General features: G+C 39.7%; 4 protein-coding genes across 5 annotated transcripts; 1 reads left to right on the forward strand and 3 right to left on the reverse strand.

The window, feature by feature from the left end:
* Window positions 1-98: 98 nt before the first annotated feature.
* On the reverse strand, window positions 99-5328 carry LOC138194389 (trypsin-3-like). The gene is made up of 6 exons (XM_069143083.1): window positions 5204-5328; window positions 4921-5077; window positions 4430-4683; window positions 4206-4342; window positions 4010-4111; window positions 99-146 (listed from the first exon to the last, which is right to left on the reverse strand). The coding sequence occupies exons 1-6, from the start codon at window positions 5253-5255 to the stop codon at window positions 99-101; spliced, it is 750 nt and encodes a 249-aa protein (XP_068999184.1). The 5' UTR covers window positions 5256-5328.
* Window positions 5329-7946: 2618 nt separating this feature from the next.
* Window positions 7947-9392, reverse strand: LOC138194387 (trypsin-3-like). The gene is made up of 5 exons (XM_069143081.1): window positions 9268-9392; window positions 8985-9141; window positions 8494-8747; window positions 8270-8406; window positions 7947-8175 (listed from the first exon to the last, which is right to left on the reverse strand). The coding sequence occupies exons 1-5, from the start codon at window positions 9317-9319 to the stop codon at window positions 8026-8028; spliced, it is 750 nt and encodes a 249-aa protein (XP_068999182.1). The 5' UTR covers window positions 9320-9392; the 3' UTR covers window positions 7947-8025.
* A 1990-nt stretch (window positions 9393-11382) lies between these two features.
* On the reverse strand, window positions 11383-12896 carry LOC138194384 (trypsin-3). Its single transcript, XM_069143077.1, has 5 exons — window positions 12666-12896; window positions 12421-12577; window positions 11930-12183; window positions 11706-11842; window positions 11383-11611 (listed from the first exon to the last, which is right to left on the reverse strand). Exons 1-5 carry the CDS (start codon window positions 12703-12705, stop codon window positions 11462-11464), a joined length of 738 nt encoding a protein of 245 aa, XP_068999178.1. The 5' UTR covers window positions 12706-12896; the 3' UTR covers window positions 11383-11461.
* Window positions 12897-14882: 1986 nt separating this feature from the next.
* LOC138194370 (uncharacterized) lies at window positions 14883-19463 on the forward strand. Of its 2 annotated transcripts, none has more exons than XM_069143057.1 (5): window positions 14883-14984; window positions 15299-15381; window positions 15728-16043; window positions 17129-17554; window positions 17625-19463. In XM_069143057.1, exons 3-5 carry the CDS (start codon window positions 15788-15790, stop codon window positions 18506-18508), a joined length of 1566 nt encoding a protein of 521 aa, XP_068999158.1. In that variant the 5' UTR covers window positions 14883-14984; window positions 15299-15381; window positions 15728-15787; the 3' UTR covers window positions 18509-19463. The 2 variants fall into 2 exon arrangements, with proteins under 2 accessions (XP_068999158.1, XP_068999159.1); XM_069143058.1 differs by having other exon boundaries at window positions 17649-19463.
* The last annotated feature ends 153 nt before the right edge of the window (window positions 19464-19616 follow it).

Genomic DNA, 19616 nt, shown 5'->3' on the forward strand with positions numbered 1-19616 from the left:
AAAGAAGTCAAATGGATTTGTTGGAAATTGAGGGCTTTTTTTCTTTGTTTATTAAAGAGATATACACATCTGTCTCGCAACAAATGACTGTAAAGTGACTAGTTGGTGGACATGGTGTAGCGGATCCAGGAGTTGTAGACGCAGACCTTGGTGTAGACTCCAGGGATGTTCCTCTCGTCACAGTTGTCATGTATGTAATTAAAAAGTAACTCTAACTTAAACCACCGAACGGCATGAAATTTTGGAGTCAAAACATCCGATGACAGTGACTGTGATCTGCTACACTTCCTCCCTTTAGCAGGAGATTGACATTATGAATTGATCATGAACTGAATTAGCTGATGCTTTATTTTATTTATATGAAATAACGAACTGTGCAGCCAGTTTTTTTTTTTTTTTTTTTTAAATTTCAGATAACAACCAGGGGGAAAACAGTTACTAAATATAGCTTCAGTTTCCGCTAAGGCTAGCCGCAGGCATCTCAGCAGCTCGCTTTCACCTAATATAGCCCTCTGACATTAGCTGTGTGGTAAGCTATCTGTCTGTGAAATAAACATGTACAGTGCATCCGGAAAGTATTCACAGCACTTCACTTTTTACACATTTTGTTATGTTACAGCTTTATTCCAAAATGGATTAAATTCTTTTTTTTCCCCTCAAAATTCTACACGCAATATCCCATAATGACAAAGTGAAAATAGTTTGTTGAAAATTTTTGCAAATCTATTAAAAATAAAGAACTAAAATATAACACATAAGTATTCACAGCCTTTGCTCAATACTTTGTTGAAGCACCTTTGGCAGCAGTTACAGCCTCAAGTCTTTTTGAGTATGATGCTATAAGCTTGGCAGACCTATTCTTGGGCAGTTTCTCCCATTCTTCTTTGCAGGACCTCTCAAGCTCCATCAGGTTGGATGGGGAGCGTCGGTGCACAGCTATTTTCAGATCTCTCCAGAGATGTTCAATCGGGTTCAAGTCTGGGCTCTGCCTGGGCCTCTCAAAGACATTCACAGAGTTGTCCCAAAGCCATTCCTTTGTTATCTTGGCTGTGTGCTTCGGGTTGTTGTCCTGTTGGAAGATGAACCTTCGCCCCAGTCTGAGGTCCAGAGCGCTCTGGAGAAGGTTTTCATCAAGGATGTCTCTGTACATTGCTGCATTCATCTTTCCCTCCATCCTGACTAGTCTCCCAGTTCCTGCCGCTGAAAAACATCCCCACACCATGATGCTGCCACCACCATGCTTCACCGTAGAGATGGTATTGGCCAGGTGATGAGTGGTGCCTGGTTTCATCCAGACATGACACTTGGCATTCAGGTCAAAGAGTTCAATCTTTGTTTCATCAGACCAGAGCATTTAGTTTCTCATGGTCTGACAGTCCTTCAGGTGCCTTTTGGTAAACTCCAGGTGGGCTGTCATGAGCCTTTTACTGAGGAGTGGCTTCCGTCTGGCCACTCTACCATACAGGCCTGCTTGGTGGAGTGCTGCAGAGATGGTTGTCCTTCTGGAAGGTTCTCCTCTCTTCACAAAGCAACGTTGGAGCTCTGTCAGTGACCATCGGGTTCTTGGTCACCTCCCTGACTAAGGCCCTTCTCCCCTGATCGTTCAGTTTGGCCGGGCGGCCGACTCTAGGAAGAGTCCTGGTGGTTCCAAACTTCTTCCATTTACGGATGATGGAGGCCACTGTGCTCATTGGGACATTCAATGCTGCAGAAACTTTTCTGTACCCTTCCCCAGATCTGTGCCTCGATACAATCCTGTCTCGGAGGTCTACAGACAATTCTTTGGACTTCATGGCTTGGTTTGTGCTCTGACATGCACTGTCAACTGTGGGACCTTATATAGACGGTGTGTGTCTTTCCAAATCATGTCCAATCAACTGAATTTACCACAGGTGGACTCCAATCAAGCTGTAGAAACATCTCAAGGATGATCAGTGGAAACAAGATGCACCTGAGCTCAATTTTGAGTGTAATTGCAAAGGCTGTGAATACTTATGTACATGTGATTTTTTTTCGTTTTTGATTTTAAATAGATTTGCAAAAATTTCAAAAACAATTATTTCACATTGTCATCATGGGGTATTGTGTGTAGAATTTTGAGGGGAAAAATTAATTTAATCCATTTTGGAATAAGGCTGTAATATAACAAAATGTGGACAAAGTAAAGCGCTGTGAATACTTTCCGGATGCACTGGAGTTATTGACTTTGTTGGGCATTGTAGTGTTGTATTCTCCTGACAGCTTTGCTAAACAATCATTTTCAATGTGTTGTAGACTCTAAACATCTAAATTAGTGAGATAAAAGAGCACCATTATTGTCCCTGTGCTTGGTTTTTAGATAAAAGGCATGTGTAAACTGACTTTGCTTCATCACATCCTCCCAAAACCTTGCTGAAGGCTTGAGGTAACTCCACAACCTGACTCCACACACTTGTGCCTCTAAACCTGCATTATCATAATATACTTTATAGATGTGCTATATAGGTCTCAAGATAAACATGGAAAAACAATAGAAAAGGCAAAGAATATTATTGAAAATATATGTATTTTACACGACTCAACTTCACAATGTGTTCACAGTGAAACTGGGCTCTATATTGCTGACATTTGAATGCACAATTTTCATCAATGTAACACACAGGACACACTGCACAGTTAGAGAGTTTGAGTTTTTAAACCCTCCCTGTCCCTCTGCTATCTGATTGGCCAAGGACACCTCTTCCACTCTTTACATTTCTCTTGTTGACCAACCTGTGTGAAAACACATATGGATGACGAGTGCCAACATACTGATAATGTGAGATTTAGTCACACCAGCTGTCATGTACATTGCATTTATGAAAGATATTAATTATAGTTGTGTTTTATAAATTCTAAATGTCTACCTTTGAATGAAATGTACTGCATTACTACTATACATGATTTACAGTCATACATTACCATAACATGGAGAAAATCACAATAACTCATACAAAAAGAGTTGTTCGTATTTCATTCATGATATTTATGTTTTCCAGTTTATGCTCCTGATTAAAACCCTATTTCATTAAACAATGACTGACAAAATGATATAAAATAGTGTGAGATCATAAAACTGCTTATTTTATGACAATCTTATAGTAACTGTACAACAAAAAATCTTCAGTCTTATTACCATCACACATTGTTACTGCATATATGAAATACTGTTTTCATATTTCCTTAATTTCTCTACTTTTAAAGGGAAAGAATACCTGGTCTCAAATGATTTTTCTGGACTATTTTCCATATTAATGTTTTTTGTAGTACATGTTGATGCTGTGATGACACCTGGATCTAATTAGAAATTATACTTTTCTCAATTCTTTTTACAGTCTTATCTGTTGTCACAGTAGTACACAAAGCAACACATAAATACACAGAACTTCTCAGATAAGAATTGTTGTCATAAATGTCCAATACATGATGGCATAAACACAATGTTTTGAGCAACCTGCCACCAGTATTTATCTTTATATGTAAAGTAAGAAATCATGAATAGTCATTCTCTTTAAGTCCCTCGAAGACACTTCAATTTTGTATCCCTAGATGTAAACCAAGTGCTAAACTCTACATCAACAACAATTTAAATGCTAAAATAAACACGTGCCCGTTTTATCTTTCATATTTTAATTACATGAGTTATTATCTCAAATTTGGTGAAACATACTACTTTTTGTGGCCGTTTTATTTGTTTTTGATGGGTTGATTGAAGGCTTTTTCATATTTATGCACGGTCTCTGAAATTTTGGACATACTGTTTATCTTATGTTCATTACTAAACATTACTGTGTCATTCTTTTTTATTGCTAAATATGTGTTTCATCCAGCAGCACAAAACAAGGAATGATGCAAACTGAGGTTGAACATTTATTTTCTTGAAACAGTCGTCATTGTTTGGGATTCTTTACATTCATGTTGCTTCAAGTGACTTTATGTCCATTTAGTTGGTGTACATGATGTAGTGGATCCAGTTGTGGTAGTTGCAGACCTTGGTGAAGACTCCAGGGAAGTTCCTCTCAAAACAGTTGTCACCCCAGGACACCATACCCTGCAGCTCACCATTGCACACCACGGGGCCACCGTAGTCCTCCTGACGCAGAGAAAAGACAAGACAAGGTGTGAGCAGAGCTGTCCTGAACTTTGGTCCGTCCACTTTAAGAAGAAGCAGTGACTTGAGTTCATACCTGGCAGGAGTCCACGTTTCCCTCGATGAATCCAGCACAGAACATGCTGGAGGTGAGCTCTACAGGGTAGGAGGTCGTGCAGTTGCTGTCGCTCAGGATGGGAGCTTCCAGGCACCTCAGATAATTAGGGTAGTTGTCTACAGAAAAAGAAACACAATATATGTGAAATCTCATAACTAAACATGTACTGTTTGTTTCAGATGTGACTGCAGACTGTTACTAACGTCCAGGCTTTCTCATGTTGCCCCATCCAGAGATCAGACAGCGGGTGCCGGGGCTAGCACAGCTGGAGGGCACGGACACTGTGCGGACGTAGCTGTTCAGGATGGCGGGCTTGCTCAGCTTGATCAGCATGATGTCATTGTCCAGGCTGTTCATGTTGTACCTGGGGTGAGGGATCACCATGGCAGAGTCGATGAACTGCTCGGTGTCCTCGTTGATGGCAATGTTGTGCTCACCAAGACGCACCTGGATGTGACTGCAGAGAAGAATGATGGTAAAAATGATTTGAATATTCAATTCTAATTGAAATGAGGCAATCAGTGTCTCTAAATTAAACTACTGGCATGTTTTTAAGAGAAACAAATGCCAGTCTGAACCAACAAAAGTGGTTTCCCTATGAATGTTGACCTGATTTATCTTTCCCATTGCATTCAGAGAAATCACAGACTTCTTACGGTGTCAGTTGAATCTAAAATCCAGTCTCTGCACTTACGACTTGTAGCACTGAGCAGCAGACAACACCCAGGTGCTGGAGATCAGGGAGCCTCCACAGAAGTGGTAGCCAGTGTTCAAAGAGACCTGATAGGGTGCAGAGTTATTCCTGCACTCATGGACTCCAACAATCGTGTCATCCTCGATGGGAGCAGCATCTGATGGATGTAAGTTTTGCAGGAATGTTATTTTTCAAATAAATCTAAATCAGTGATAAACTATATAGCATTTAAGTTTGACTTTGTTATAAAATGGATATACTGTAACTGAAGACTTATACTCACATGCCACAGCGAACAGAGCAAGAAGAATGAAAGCCTTCATGGTGTTTTCCATCAGAGCCTCGGTGTGAGCTCAGCTCCACTGCAGCTCCTTTTAAACCCATCCTGTCCCTCTGCCAACTGATTAGCCAAGGATACCTGTTTCTGTTTTTTTTTTTTTTTTTATCTTGTGAAGTAACGTGTGTAAAAACACATCTGGAAGCCAACACACTGATAATACGGTGTTCAAAGAACACCCCAACATGTGCATAGGCAAACACCTTTAATCACAGCAAGTGTGATTTATGTATTTATTCAGAAGTATATTTCACTTGCACTAGTAAGTTATCATTGTGTCACTCTCCATTTGCTGGTTTTCAAAGCTAAAAATACCAAAAACAAACTCCCTCTGTTCATTATCAGAACGCTCTATAAGAAGTTTTGTATACTTGTACTTTGACTTGTTTTTAAATGTGTTTTATGACTTTGGCAGATTTTTACATTTTAAATACATTTAAAAAAAATATTGTGATGAACTTATTTCCTGTTTTCTTTTCCCTCTTTGACTGAAGTTGCCACATATTTTGAAAGACAAGAAAATGTACTTTAAGTGTGGAAAGTATGAACACATTATATTTTATTATCTGATATTGATGAACTGTAAAACAGACAAAAAGATTGTCATTTTTTCATTGTACGTCTACTAGGCTGCTTATTTTATCCCCCCAAAAATCACCTCCATGAAACACACACATTCGCAAAAATTGCAGATTCTGCCCTCCGTAATTGGATAATATTCTGCACCAACAAACTGTGTCAAATTTCTGATTTACAACTAGTGTTTATAAGAAAATTGCTTTAGTTTGACTTGTATATAAAGTCCAAGTGTTTCTGTGTTTGGCTAAGTTTTGTTCTGTCCCCAAAGTATTTGTATTAATACTGACATAAATGCCAGACATTAGTTTATAATGTAATACATTTAAGTATGTAATTAAAAAGTAACTCTATCTTAAACCACCGAACAGCATGAAATTTTGCAATCAAAACATCCGATGACAGTGACTGTGATCTGCTACACTTCCTCCCTTTAGCAGGAGATTGACTTTATGAATTGATCATGAACTGAATTAGCTGATGCTTTATTTTATTTATATGAAATAACGAACTGTGCAACCAGTTTTTTTTTTTTTTATTTCAGATAACAACCAGGGGGAAAACAGCTCCCAAATTTGCATGTGTAAGCTTACTTTGCTTCATCACATCCTCCCAAAACCTTGCTGAAGGCTTGAGGTAACTCCACAACCTGACTCCACACACTTGTGCCTCTAAACCTGCATTATCATAATATACTTTATAGATGTGCTATATAGGTCTCAAGATAAACATGGAAAAACAATAGAAAAGGCAAAGAATATTATTGAAAATATATGTATTTTACACGACTCAACTTCACAATGTGTTCACAGTGAAACTGGGCTCTATATTGCTGACATTTGAATGCACAATTTTCATCAATGTAACACACAGGACACACTGCACAGTTAGAGAGTTTGAGTTTTTAAACCCTCCCTGTCCCTCTGCTATCTGATTGGCCAAGGACACCTCTTCCACTCTTTACATTTCTCTTGTTGACCAACCTGTGTGAAAACACATATGGATGACGAGTGCCAACATACTGATAATGTGAGATTTAGTCACACCAGCTGTCATGTACATTGCATTTATGAAAGATATTAATTATAGTTGTGTTTTATAAATTCTAAATGTCTACCTTTGAATGAAATGTACTGCATTACTACTATACATGATTTACAGTCATACATTACCATAACATGGAGAAAATCACAATAACTCATACAAAAAGAGTTGTTCGTATTTCATTCATGATATTTATGTTTTCCAGTTTATGCTCCTGATTAAAACCCTATTTCATTAAACAATGACTGACAAAATGATATAAAATAGTGTGAGATCATAAAACTGCTTATTTTATGACAATCTTATAGTAACTGTACAACAAAAAATCTTCAGTCTTATTACCATCACACATTGTTACTGCATATATGAAATACTGTTTTCATATTTACTTAATTTCTCTACTTTTAAAGGGAAAGAATACCTGGTCTCAAATGATTTTTCTGGACTATTTTCCATATTAATGTTTTTTGTAGTACATGTTGATGCTGTGATGACACCTGGATCTAATTAGAAATTATACTTTTCTCAATTCTTTTTACATTCTTATCTGTTGTCACAGTAGTACACAAAGCAACACATAAATACACGGAACTTCTCAGATAAGAATTGTTGTCATAAATGTCCAATACATGATGGCATAAACACAATGTTTTGAGCAACCTGCCACCAGTATTTATCTTTATATGTAAAGTAAGAAATCATGAATAGTCATTCTCTTTAAGTCCCTCGAAGACACTTCAATTTTGTATCCCTAGATGTAAACCAAGTGCTAAACTCTACATCAACAACAATTTAAATGCTAAAATAAACACGTGCCCGTTTTATCTTTGATATTTTATTTACATGAGTTATTATCTCAAATTTGGTGAAACATACTACTTTTTGTGGCCGTTTTATTTGTTTTTGATGGGTTGATTAAAGGCTTTTTCATATTTATGCACGGTCTCTGAAATTTTGGACATACTGTTTATCTTATGTTCATTACTAAACATTACTGTGTCATTCTTTTTATTGCTAAATATGTGTTTCATCCAACAGCACAAAACAAGGAATGATGCAAACTGAGGTTGAACATTTATTTTCTTGAAACAGTCGTCATTGTTTGGGATTCTTTACATTCATGTTGCTTCAAGTGACTTTATGTACATTTAGTTGGAGGACATGGTGTAGTGGATCCAGTTGTTGTAGTTGCAGACCTTGGTGAAGACTCCAGGGATGTTCCTCTCATCACAGTTGTCACCCCAGGACACCACACCCTGCAGCTCACCATTGCACACCACGGGGCCACCGGAGTCCTCCTGACGCAGAGAAAAGACAAGACAAAGTGTGAGCAGAGCTGTCCTGAACTTTGGTCCGTCCACTTTAAGAAGAAGCAGTGACTTGAGTTCATACCTGGCAGAAGTCCTCGTCTTCCTCGATGAATCCAGCACAGAACATGCTGGAGGTGATCTTTTCAGGGTAGGAGGTCATGCAGCTGCTGTCGCTCAGGATGGGAGCTTCCAGGCACCTCAGATGATCAGGGTAGTTGCCTACAGAAAAAGAAACACAATATATGTGAAATCTCATACCTCAACATGAACTGTTTGTTTCAGATGTGACTGCAGACTGTTACTAACTTCCAGAGATTATCATGTTGTCCCATCCAGAGATCAGACAGCGGGTGCCGGAGACAGCACAGCTGGAGGGCAGGGACACGGTGCGGACGTAGCTGTTCAGGATGGCGGGCTTGCTCAGCTTGATCAGCATGATGTCATTGTCCAGGTTGTGCATGTTGTACCTGGGGTGACGGATCACCGTGGCAGAGTCGATGAACTGCTCGGTGCCCTCGTTGATGGCAATGTTGTGCTCACCAAGACGCACCTGGATGTGACTGCAGAGAAGAATGATGGTAAAAATGATTTGAATATTCAATTCTAATTGAAATGAGGCAATCAGTGTCTCTAAATTAAACTACTGGCATGTTTTTAAGAGAAACAAATGCCAGTCTGAACCAACAAAAGTGGTTTCCCTATGAATGTTGACCTGATTTATCTTTCCCATTGCATTCAGAGAAATCACAGACTTCTTACGGTGTCAGTTGAATCTAAAATCCAGTCTCTGCACTTACGACTTGTAGCACTGAGCAGCAGACACCACCCAGGTGCTGGAGATCAGGGAGCCTCCACAGAAGTGGTAGCCGGAGTTCAAAGAGACCTGATAGGGTACAGAGTTCTTCCTGCACTCATAGACTCCAACAATCGTGTCATCCTCGATGGGAGCAGCATCTGATGGATGTAAGTTTTGCAGGAATGTTATTTTTCAAATAAATCTAAATCAGTGATAAACTATATAGCATTTAAGTTTGACTTTGTCATAAAATGGATATACTGTAACTGAAGACTTATACTCACATGCCACAGCGAACAGAGCAAGAAGAATGAAAGCCTTCATGGTGTTTTCCATCAGAGCCTCGGTGTGAGCTCAGCTCCACTGCAGCTCCTTTTAAACCCATCCTGTCCCTCTGCCAACTGATTAGCCAAGGATACCTGTTTCCGTTTTTTATTTTTATCTTGTGAAGTAACGTGTGTAAAAACACATCTGGAAGCCAACACACTGATAATGCGGTGTTCAACAAACACCCCAACATATGCATAGGCAAACACCTTTAATCACAGCAAGTGTGATTTATGTATTTATTCAGAAGTATATTTCACTTGCACTAGTAAGTTATGATTGTGTCACTCTCCATTTGCTGGTTTTCAAAGCTAAAAAATACCAAAAACAAACTCCCTCAGTTCATTATCAGAATGCTCTATAAGTAGTTTTGTATACTTGTACTTTGACTTGTTTTTAAATGTGTGTTATGACTTTGGCAGATTTTTACATTTTAAATACATTTAAAAAAAATATATGAAATAACGAACTGTGCAACCAGTTTTATTTTTTTTTAATTTCAGATAACAACCAGGGGGAAAACAGCTCCTAAATTTGCATGTGTAAGCTGACTTTGCTTCATCACATCCTCCCAAAACCTTGCTGAAGGCTTGAGGTAACTCCACAACCTGACTCCACACGCTTGTGCCTCTAAACCTGCATTATCATAATATACTTTATAGATGTGCTATATAGGTCTCAAGATAAACATGGAAAAACAATAGAAAAGGCAAAGAATATTATTGAAAATATATGTATTTTACACGACTCAACTTCACAATGTGTTCACAGTGAAACTGGGCTCTATATTGCTGACATTTGAATGCACAATTTTCATCAATGTAACACACAGGACACACTGCACAGTTAGAGAGTTTGAGTTTTTAAACCCTCCCTGTCCCTCTGCTATCTGATTGGCCAAGGACACCTCTTCCACTCTTTACATTTCTCTTGTTGACCAACCTGTGTGAAAACACATATGGATGACGAGTGCCAACATACTGATAATGTGAGATTTAGTCACACCAGCTGTCATGTACATTGCATTTATGAAAGATATTAATTATAGTTGTGTTTTATAAATTCTAAATGTCTACCTTTGAATGAAATGTACTGCATTACTACTATACATGATTTACAGTCATACATTACCATAACATGGAGAAAATCACAATAACTCATACAAAAAGAGTTGTTCGTATTTCATTCATGATATTTATGTTTTCCAGTTTATGCTCCTGATTAAAACCCTATTTCATTAAACAATGACTGACAAAATGATATAAAATAGTGTGAGATCATAAAACTGCTTATTTTATGACAATCTTATAGTAACTGTACAACAAAAAATCTTCAGTCTTATTACCATCACACATTGTTACTGCATATATGAAATACTGTTTTCATATTTCCTTAATTTCTCTCCTTTTAAAGGGAAAGAATACCTGGTCTCAAATGATTTTTCTGGACTATTTTCCATATTAATGTTTTTTGTAGTACATGTTGATGCTGTGATGACACCTGGATCTAATTAGAAATTATACTTTTCTCAATTCTTTTTACATTCTTATCTGTTGTCACAGTAGTACACAAAGCAACACATAAATACACAGAACTTCTCAGATAAGAATTGTTGTCATAAATGTCCAATACATGATGGCATAAACACAATGTTTTGAGCAACCTGCCACCAGTATTTATCTTTATATGTAAAGTAATATATCATGAATAGTCATTCTCTTTAAGTCCCTCGAAGACACTTCAGTTTTGTATCCCTAGATGTAAACCAAGTGCTAAACTCTACATCAACAACAATTTAAATGCTAAAATAAACACGTGCCCGTTTTATCTTTCACATTTTAATTACATGAGTTATTATCGCAAATTTGGTGAAACATACTAATTTTTGTGGCCGTTTTATTTGTTTTTGATGGGTTGATTAAAGGCTTTTTCATATTTATGCATGGTCTCTGAAATTTTGGACATACTGTTTATCTTATGTTCATTACTAAACATTACTGTGTCATTCTTTTTATTGCTAAATATGTGTTTCATCCAACAGCACAAAACAAGGAATGATGCAAACTGAGGTTGAACATTTATTTTCTTGAAACAGTCGTCATTGTTTGGGATTCTTTACATTCATGTTGCTTCAAGTGACTTTATGTACATTTAGTTGGAGGACATGGTGGAGCGGATCCAGGAGTTGTAGTTGCAGACCTTGGCGTAGACTCCAGGGTTGTTCCTCTCAGCACAGCCGTAACCCCAGGACACCACACCCTGCAGCTGACCATTGCACACCACGGGGCCACCGGAGTCACCCTGACGCAGAGAAAAGACAAGACAAGGTGTGAGCAGAGCTGTCCTGAACTTTGGTCCGTCCATTTTAAGAAGAAGCAGTGACTTGAGTTCATACCTGGCAGGAGTCCTTGCCTCCCTCGAGGAATCCAGCACAGAACATGTTGGAGGTGATCTGTCCAGGGTAGGAGGTCCTGCAGCTGCTGTCGCTCAGGATGGGAGCATCCAGGCACCTCAGACGATCAGGGTAGTTGCCTGCAGAAAAAGAAACACAATATATGTGAAATCTCATACCTCAACATGAACTGTTTGTTTCAGATGTGACTGCAGACTGTTACTAACTTCCAGAGCTGCTCATGTTGCCCCATCCAGAGATCAGACAGCGGGTGCCGGAGCCAGCACAGCTGGAGGGCAGGGACACGGTGCGGACGTAGCTGTTCAGGGTTGCGGGCTTGCTCAGCTTGATCAGCATGATGTCATTGTCCAGGTTGCCGCTGTTGTACCTGGGGTGACGGATCACCTTGGCAGAGCTGATGAACTGCTCGGTGCCCTCGTTGATGGCAATGTTGTGCTCACCAAGACGCACCTGGATGTAACTGCAGAGAAGAATGATGGTAAAAATGATTTGAATATTCAATTCTAATTGAAATGAGGCTATCAGTGTCTCTAAATTAAACTACTGGCATGTTTTTAAGAGAAACAAATGCCAGTCTGAACCAACAAAAGTGGTTTCCCTATGAATGTTGACCTGATTTATCTTTCCCATTGCATTCAGAGAAATCACAGACTTCTTACGGTGTCAGTTGAATCTAAAATCCAGTCTCTGCACTTACGACTTGTAGCAGTGAGCAGCAGACACCACCCAGGTGCTGGAGATCAGGGAGCCTCCACAGAAGTGGTAGCCGGAGTTCAGAGAGACCTGATAGGCCACAGAGTTCTTCCTGCACTCATAGCCTCCAACAATCTTGTCATCCTCGATGGGAGCAGCATCTGTAGTACAAACAGTGAGTTTAGGAGTCATAAAACACTCTTACATAAATAAAGTTTAGAAATAAAGAAATTTAGTTCAAAAACTTACATGCTGCAGCAACAAGGGCCAGGAGAATGAAGTACTTCATGATTGCGTTCTGCACCTACTCAGCCGACACGCAACAGTAGTGGATGCAGTGGGTTTATATACAGGTAAACTCTACAGCTTTATATAACTCTCTATCTCTCAAGGATTTTTCCATGTGCCTTGCACAATGATTAAATATTATTCCACCTGGGAAACAGCAGCATGTTCAAAGAAAAAACAACACATGGAGTTCCAGAAATCCCCGGTTTTTATGCTGGCATCTGTCCAGACAGACACAACCTTAAAAAATGTTGTATTCTTTTATTTTTTTATTTACTACCTATGAATAAAAAAAACTGGGACACAAAGATGGAGTAATTCATTATGTCTAGCATTACAGTTAGGCTATTTTTATAACAATTATAGTAATATAGAAATTTTAATTTCCCAGAATCTTTTCTGTAAGAAAATATTTATTATTAGTTGACACGGTATTATTTTTCTGAGTGTATAGTTGAATTACAAGAGGAAATATCCACTCTTTTTAAAGTCTGTGTAATAGTTTATTATCAAAGATTTTATTTTCCCCATATTAGATTAGATTAGACTTTATTAATCCCACAGTGGGGGAATTTAGTAAGCATATGTTGAATTGCTTGTAATTTTTATATTTCTGCATGGCTGTAGACTCTAGGTTTCAGGTGGACTTATTTTAATTTGAGGTTAGCAATGTGAAGTTCGTGTTTCCTTTAGTTAAGTTAAAGCTAAAATGTTTTTGGGTTAAAACTATAAACTGAAATAAACTGAGACATATTTGCTCAGCATTTCAAACTTATTTTCTTTTCCAACGACTGTATGGAGTTGTCAGAGAGTTAATAAATATTGTAACTGGAAATTACAAGCAAGTCCAATGAAAATGAAAAAGAAAGAATAATAACCATAAAAAATAAGTGCTTTCACAGTTGTAGTCGTAATTATGAACTATGTAAATAATATTGATAATATTTGGGAAAAATTACATGAACACAACAAAAATCTGACCAAAACCTGCCCCAAAGTTACATTAAGTGATTCCATTTCTTTTGTACAAAAAGTAAAGTTAACATAAGCATCAGAAAGTATGAAATAAAAACATTAGTGTCATGTAATGTAATACTTCTCTGGATTTATACAGACATATTTGAGTCAGTGAGGAGCAAACTACTCTCTATCATTGATAATCCATCCCACCCCCTCCACCACACACACACACCACACACTACAATGACAGCAGAGCTCAGACAGACTCTTTCAGCTCATTTTAGGAAGTCATTCTTATCTTTCACCATAAAACTGTACAACAGCTCACCTCCGTGTAACAGGTGGACACACTGTTTCACCGCCATCTCTACATGCTGTTTCTTTCATCCATTGTATACATCATTCAGAACCATTTTTGCACACCTGGTCTCATTCATCACTCTTAATGTACATTGTACATATCGTTATTCAATATTCAGTGTCTTGTTCTAAAGATATGTATTGTTTTTTGTTGTTGTCTTTAAAAGATGCTTTATTGAATATATGTTATAATGCAACTGTAATAACAACAAATACAACAGAACATAATAAGAACAATACAATACAATACAATACACTAGGGGGGGATATATTCATACTGGAAAATAAAAAAATATATAAAGTATATTTATAAAAAAAATATTGTAGGCTGATATGGTATTAATTGCTTTTTGTTTAAGAGATGATTTAATTGAGTAAATGTATTGGGTGAACTCTGCTAAAGGCGATAAAGCTCGGTTTCTTACCAGTAAATTTACATTTATGAATATAGGATTTGGCCATTATTTCCGGACACTTCCTAACATTATTTATTTTTATTCTTTACAACAATTTTCCTAATAGGATCAATAAAGTATATCTGTCTATCTTATACAGTAAAATTAAAATGCAAAATGTTGTTCCAACAGATATTTTCAATTGACTAGTTGCAAGAATTTTGATGATGCTGTTAACTTTGAATGTTTATTTTTGCATTTTACATAATGTGTTTTTAAGCTCCTAATATATTACCACTTCTCATTAAGACATGTGGGAATGCTCGAAAAACAAATGCAGATAGTCGACGTGACTGAGAAGCTATAAATCATCAATAACTAATTGGAAGTAGAAAATGTTCCCGATGCAAAATTATGGACTTGCAGCTGATTGGCCCTGAACGTCACCCCTCAGTGACGACAACACTGAGCGACTCTCTCCGATTTGCGTGTCGGCTCCTGAGCTAACAGCTGCACCAGTTGTGTTTTGGTTTGGTTTCTGCCCTCCATGTGCCGTTACCATGAGGTAAGACACGCAACAGCGGCCGCTTTCAACCCGTGTCAGCTTATTGGTCGCTGCCAGTGCGCACAAAGCTGCTGTTTCACCCCGGAGCTGGTCGAGCCCGTCGGCTAACGACTAGCTCCATTGCAAGCCTCAGCGCCTAATGTATGCGGAATGCGCAACCATTGCGGATGTGGTGCAGAAAAAAATGCGCATCGATGCGACACAATATAAAAGTCAACTTCACTCAGAGAACTGAACGCGGCCCCTTTTTCTGCGTGTGTTAAATATTCGTTGTCGTGCTGAGCAGTGTTTTGTTTTGTTTTGTTGTATTTCAGCTGTGGAGACGATTCTCTGCCCGGATGATGTTTCTCAGAGGAAAACAAATGGACGTTTAGATGAAGCCCTCAGCTTCCTCCAGGTGTTTATGTGTTTGTTTCAACATGTCAGTGTGAATGGAAAGGGTAGAAATGGATTTAACCTTCTGTAATCCATGCTGTAGTCAGACTATTATTATTATTTTTTATATATATATATATATATTTCTCTAAGCTGTCAAAATTTACCTAATTTGATGAATTGTCTTTAAAAAAAAAAAACAGCAACAGTATTTAAAGAGACTCAATGTATGACATCACTCCACAGTGTGTGTGTGGCAGCTGTACCCAAAGCAGGTTCATGGTGATGTGTTGCAGTACACTCATAAAGAGCTGTCATGTCTGCATCAGTAGGTCCAATAACACTTTGAACTTGTGTTGATGGGGCAGATGCTGTCAATGTCAGAATTGGCCGGCCAGTCAGTTCTGCTGTAAATCAGGTCTGATCCCATGACTGAGTACTACGAGGAGGGGGGGCTGCTGTACGAGCAATCACCTCCCATGCACATCAAAGTGGAGTCTCCGGAGGGACCCTTTGGAGGGGGAGCCTCAGAGAACGGCTTCCCCCGGGAGGATGATGACTCGGAGGGCAGCTGTGACCAGAGCGGCGGCCTGCCTGGGGGACTGCCATTCAACGTGGTAGTGGTGCATCCTAACATCATGGCGCCCGGCATGTCCTCAGACGACCTCTTGTCCATTGAACAAAGTAAGCCAGAATGAGATTAGTGCGTTGTTGTGATCATGTTCGTCATTGTTATTTTTCCCATAATGCTCCTGTTTTTGTTGTAAACGTCTGCAGAGCACGTGGCTCCTAAATAGAAACGTTGTATACAATATGTACGCTTAGTTACTTCGTAATTATTTTCTTAGCGGTGAACAAAAGCACAGTGAGGATATGCATTGTATATTTTATCTATGTAAACACAGACATCGTTTTGTTCTGGTCAAAGAACATTTAGCTACAATACGGAGGTGGAAAAGTTCCACGGGGGAGCAGCACTGTGATGCGCACGAAGCAGGGGGAAGCTATAACCTTCGTGAGTAAGCATCCAAGTTTCTTCGCGTGAATAACATCGGCACCTGAAATACACACATTTCTATGAACACCAGCTTGAGCGCATCAAGCAGAGAGTGGGGTGACGTGATCTGAGTGACATTCACCTTTCAGAGGACCAGAACATCACCGTCCGAAACCAAAAAGGCACATCGGGTCAGGAGTGCAACCAGGACCTGAACTATGGCACGATGGCATCTGGGTTTGTCAACACGCCACCTCAGCATGTTGAAAACACATACATTTCTCGCCTGCATGAAAAAAAAAAAAAAAAAAAAGATCATTGCTCCCCATCACTCCTACTCACCATATTTGGCTCCCTGCCAATTTATTTTGACGTGTTGATGTGCGTTCTCAGCTCAAGTTTCAAGGTGCATGGAGTAATCCTCAATGCGCCGGGACCACTGGTCACAAATGTGTCTACGCACATCAGGTGCTGATGCTGATCAAGCGATGTCATTCAGAATACTTACTCACGAAGGTTATAGCTTCCCTCTCCCTTCCCCCAATCTCTGAACTTTTTGATCCACCCTGGTTTAATCACTAAAGATAACCTGAGAAAAACGTTTTCTCTCTAAGCTCCATGGTTTGTCAAGAGGAGTTACGGTTAAATATTTTTGGGCTTAGCATTATTAAAATAAGACTGACACTGTTACAGCATATTTCTCTTCCTCACAGAGTATATTTAGCTTCCCTTGATGTTTTTCTTGGCTGTTCTCTCACCTTTCTCTCCCCAGACAGAGCTATGTCAGCTGCACTGGCTGCTGGTGGCGCCGGAAAAAGAAAGAGTCGTTTCAGTGGAGCAGAGCTGGAGGTGTTGGTGTCCGAAGTCACTCGGTGTGAAGGCGAACTCTTTGGTCCTGCGGGGAGGCTGCGGCGGCGGGAAAGAGAGCGAATCTGGGCAGGAATCCTGGAGCGAGTCAACGCCGTGTCCCGAGTCCCGCGTACCCTTCGAGAGGTGAAGAAGCGCTGGGACGATCTGAAGAGGCGTAACGGAGGCAGGCTGGCAGACGCCCGTCACCGCAGCTGCTACCTGCCATCCAGCAGAGGCGCCTCAATGCTTGGACGTCCTTCTCAGCAGAGCCCCAGGCTTCACCAAGCGAGGCAAAAGCAAAGCACCAGACCAAAGCCCAGTTTCCCATGCTTCCCTGACTCTGATACAGGTAAAATAAGTGGTCTCGGGACTCAGCAGCTTCTCTTTGGGGATTCTAAAGATGCAACTAATACCTACAGTGGTTGTGTTCACTTTTTTTGCAGGTGTAGGGGCGGAAGGATCAGAGAGAGATGGTTTGGAGAAAGATGAAGACAATCCTGAGCGTGAGAGAGACATGGGAGAACCTGACTGTGAACCAGTAGAGAACTGTATGGAGGACAAACTTGGATTAGGACTGGGTTTGGGAATAGGACCACCGCCTCCATCAGAACGATGGCTGCCTCCTTCCCCGCTCTACAGTGCTCCTTTCCTCAACGGCAGCCCTCAGCCCAGCAGTCCTCAGCCTTCCCTTGGAGCACAGCAGGGGCCTCTTGAAGCTCCTCCACGCAGCTCCTGGCTTGAAGATGAGCTACGAGGATTAGGGGAGGCTGCAATTCAGCTGGGAAATCGGGTGGAAAAGAGTCTTCGGGAGTTCGGTGACGGTTTCAGAGAGGACATGAGAACACTTGTCACTTCGCAAGAGGCATTAGCCGTCAGTTTACAACAAAACAATGTCCTCTTGCAGAGGTTGTTAGGAGTGCTTGAAGCCCAGCAACAACCACAACCACGGCAACATCGTGTACAACAATCGCACCAGTTACAAACAACGCAACAGCACTTACAGCCAATTCAGCAGCAGCTACAACACACAGAACCGCAGCAGCAGCAGCAGCAGCGGATTGAAACGCCACAGCAGTCACATGTTGTACAACAACAATCACAACAGCACCAAACACAAATACAGCAGCAACCGCAGGTCGCCCAGCACTCAAACAATCAGTCAGCTGTAGCTGTTGTACCTGCACCTTCATCCCCAGACATACATGGCACTTTTCCCTCTGATGCTCCCACAGAAACAAATGGAAGCGTGCAGAGGCCACGGCGAGGAAGAGCTGTTGACCACAGGCGCAGGAGACGGCGCTGAGGAGAATGTATTTCAAAAGTCAAACTGCATAACATGCATATTTGATATTTCCAAATGTGAAAAGAAATGATGCTCTTTTTCTACTGATAGTATTTCTGTAAAACGAATGAGTTATTTGGAGTTATTTTGTCCCGCTACAAGTTAGTAATCCATCTCACGCTTAGGTTTGTATCCAGAAAGGACAGAATCGGATAAGAAAACTAGACACATGCGATCATAGGGTGGCCTTAACATTAGCTCGGTTCCTCACAGGCGTACCATACTCTGCTAAAAGTGCTAAAAGACTTTCTGAAAACTGTTGTTCTGTGGAGTGATGCCATCACTCGTGAGACTTTTAATACCCGGAAATCAACATACTGTAGGTGCTGATGTTCAATATGCATGTATCTACATGATTTGCAGTAGAGCTGCAACGCTCAGTGATGCTCTTATTAGTTCAGTATTGACTCGTGTCTCCTGAAACACTAACCTCATTGTTATAAAGTACTTGTAATCTGCAGTTGTTACCATATATTGTAGTTATACAGCTATTGTAAATTACTGGTACTATATGCTTGTGCTTTTTTAACAGTTTCATGGTACATACTTCCCAGCTTTTGGTTGGACAATAAAGGTAGACTGTGCTCTGTTCAGTGCATTTTGACACAACAATTTTATATTTTAAAGAATTAAGAGCTTTTGGAGATATGAAGAAACTGCAAACATAAACACCAGAGTATGTTTCAGACTTTAATTCATATGTTCATGGTGGAAATTTAAAAGCATACATAAGTATGTAGGGGCTATTTATGATAATCTTGCATGCAGTATGATGGATGTGTTTGTAAATAGTTGCAAAGAAACAGCATATGGCCATCATCTACGTAGTTTTGCACAAGCTATATTTTGTAGATAGCTACTGTTCTGATGAAATGTAACTAAACTTAATAAAAGACAGACATGGACTGCAAATACACCCAATTGATCACTTGTGGATTTGTCACAGCATTTGACAAAGTTCATGGTTGGGTTGAAGACGTATGTTTAATTAATTAAGTTGTAAAGAGAGTGTTTGGTGTGGAGAACAACAACATCACAGCAGCAGTAAAGGGGGAATGAATAATTTAAG

The sequence above is a fragment of the Embiotoca jacksoni genome, unplaced genomic scaffold (genome assembly GCF_022577435.1).
Source record: "Embiotoca jacksoni isolate LCO1_2020_lvr unplaced genomic scaffold, fEmbJac1.0.p SCAF_11, whole genome shotgun sequence".
Lineage (NCBI taxonomy): Eukaryota > Metazoa > Chordata > Actinopteri > Embiotocidae > Embiotoca > Embiotoca jacksoni.

Excerpts from the sequence above, each read along its gene's own strand:
- LOC138194387 (XM_069143081.1), bottom strand. The coding sequence starts at position 9,319 with ATGGAAAACACCATGAAGGCTTTCATTCTTCTTGCTCTGTTCGCTGTG. Across the intron at positions 9,142-9,267 it reads TGCTCTGTTCGCTGTGGCAT|ATGCTGCTCCCATCGAGGAT; the intron begins GTGAGTATAAGT and ends TACATCCATCAG. Across the intron at positions 8,748-8,984 it reads GCTGCTCAGTGCTACAAGTC|TCACATCCAGGTGCGTCTTG; the intron begins GTAAGTGCAGAG and ends TCTTCTCTGCAG.
- LOC138194389 (XM_069143083.1), bottom strand. The coding sequence starts at position 5,255 with ATGGAAAACACCATGAAGGCTTTCATTCTTCTTGCTCTGTTCGCTGTG. Across the intron at positions 4,684-4,920 it reads GCTGCTCAGTGCTACAAGTC|TCACATCCAGGTGCGTCTTG; the intron begins GTAAGTGCAGAG and ends TCTTCTCTGCAG. Across the intron at positions 4,112-4,205 it reads GAAACGTGGACTCCTGCCAG|GAGGACTACGGTGGCCCCGT; the intron begins GTATGAACTCAA and ends TCTCTGCGTCAG.
- LOC138194370 (XM_069143057.1), top strand. The coding sequence starts at position 15,788 with ATGACTGAGTACTACGAGGAGGGGGGGCTGCTGTACGAGCAATCACCT. Across the intron at positions 16,044-17,128 it reads CCTCTTGTCCATTGAACAAA|ACAGAGCTATGTCAGCTGCA; the intron begins GTAAGCCAGAAT and ends TTCTCTCCCCAG. Across the intron at positions 17,555-17,624 it reads CTTCCCTGACTCTGATACAG|TGGTTGTGTTCACTTTTTTT; the intron begins GTAAAATAAGTG and ends TAATACCTACAG.
- LOC138194384 (XM_069143077.1), bottom strand. The coding sequence starts at position 12,705 with ATGAAGTACTTCATTCTCCTGGCCCTTGTTGCTGCAGCAT. Across the intron at positions 12,578-12,665 it reads GGCCCTTGTTGCTGCAGCAT|ATGCTGCTCCCATCGAGGAT; the intron begins GTAAGTTTTTGA and ends TTTGTACTACAG. Across the intron at positions 11,843-11,929 it reads CAACATGAGCAGCTCTGGAA|GCAACTACCCTGATCGTCTG; the intron begins GTTAGTAACAGT and ends CTTTTTCTGCAG.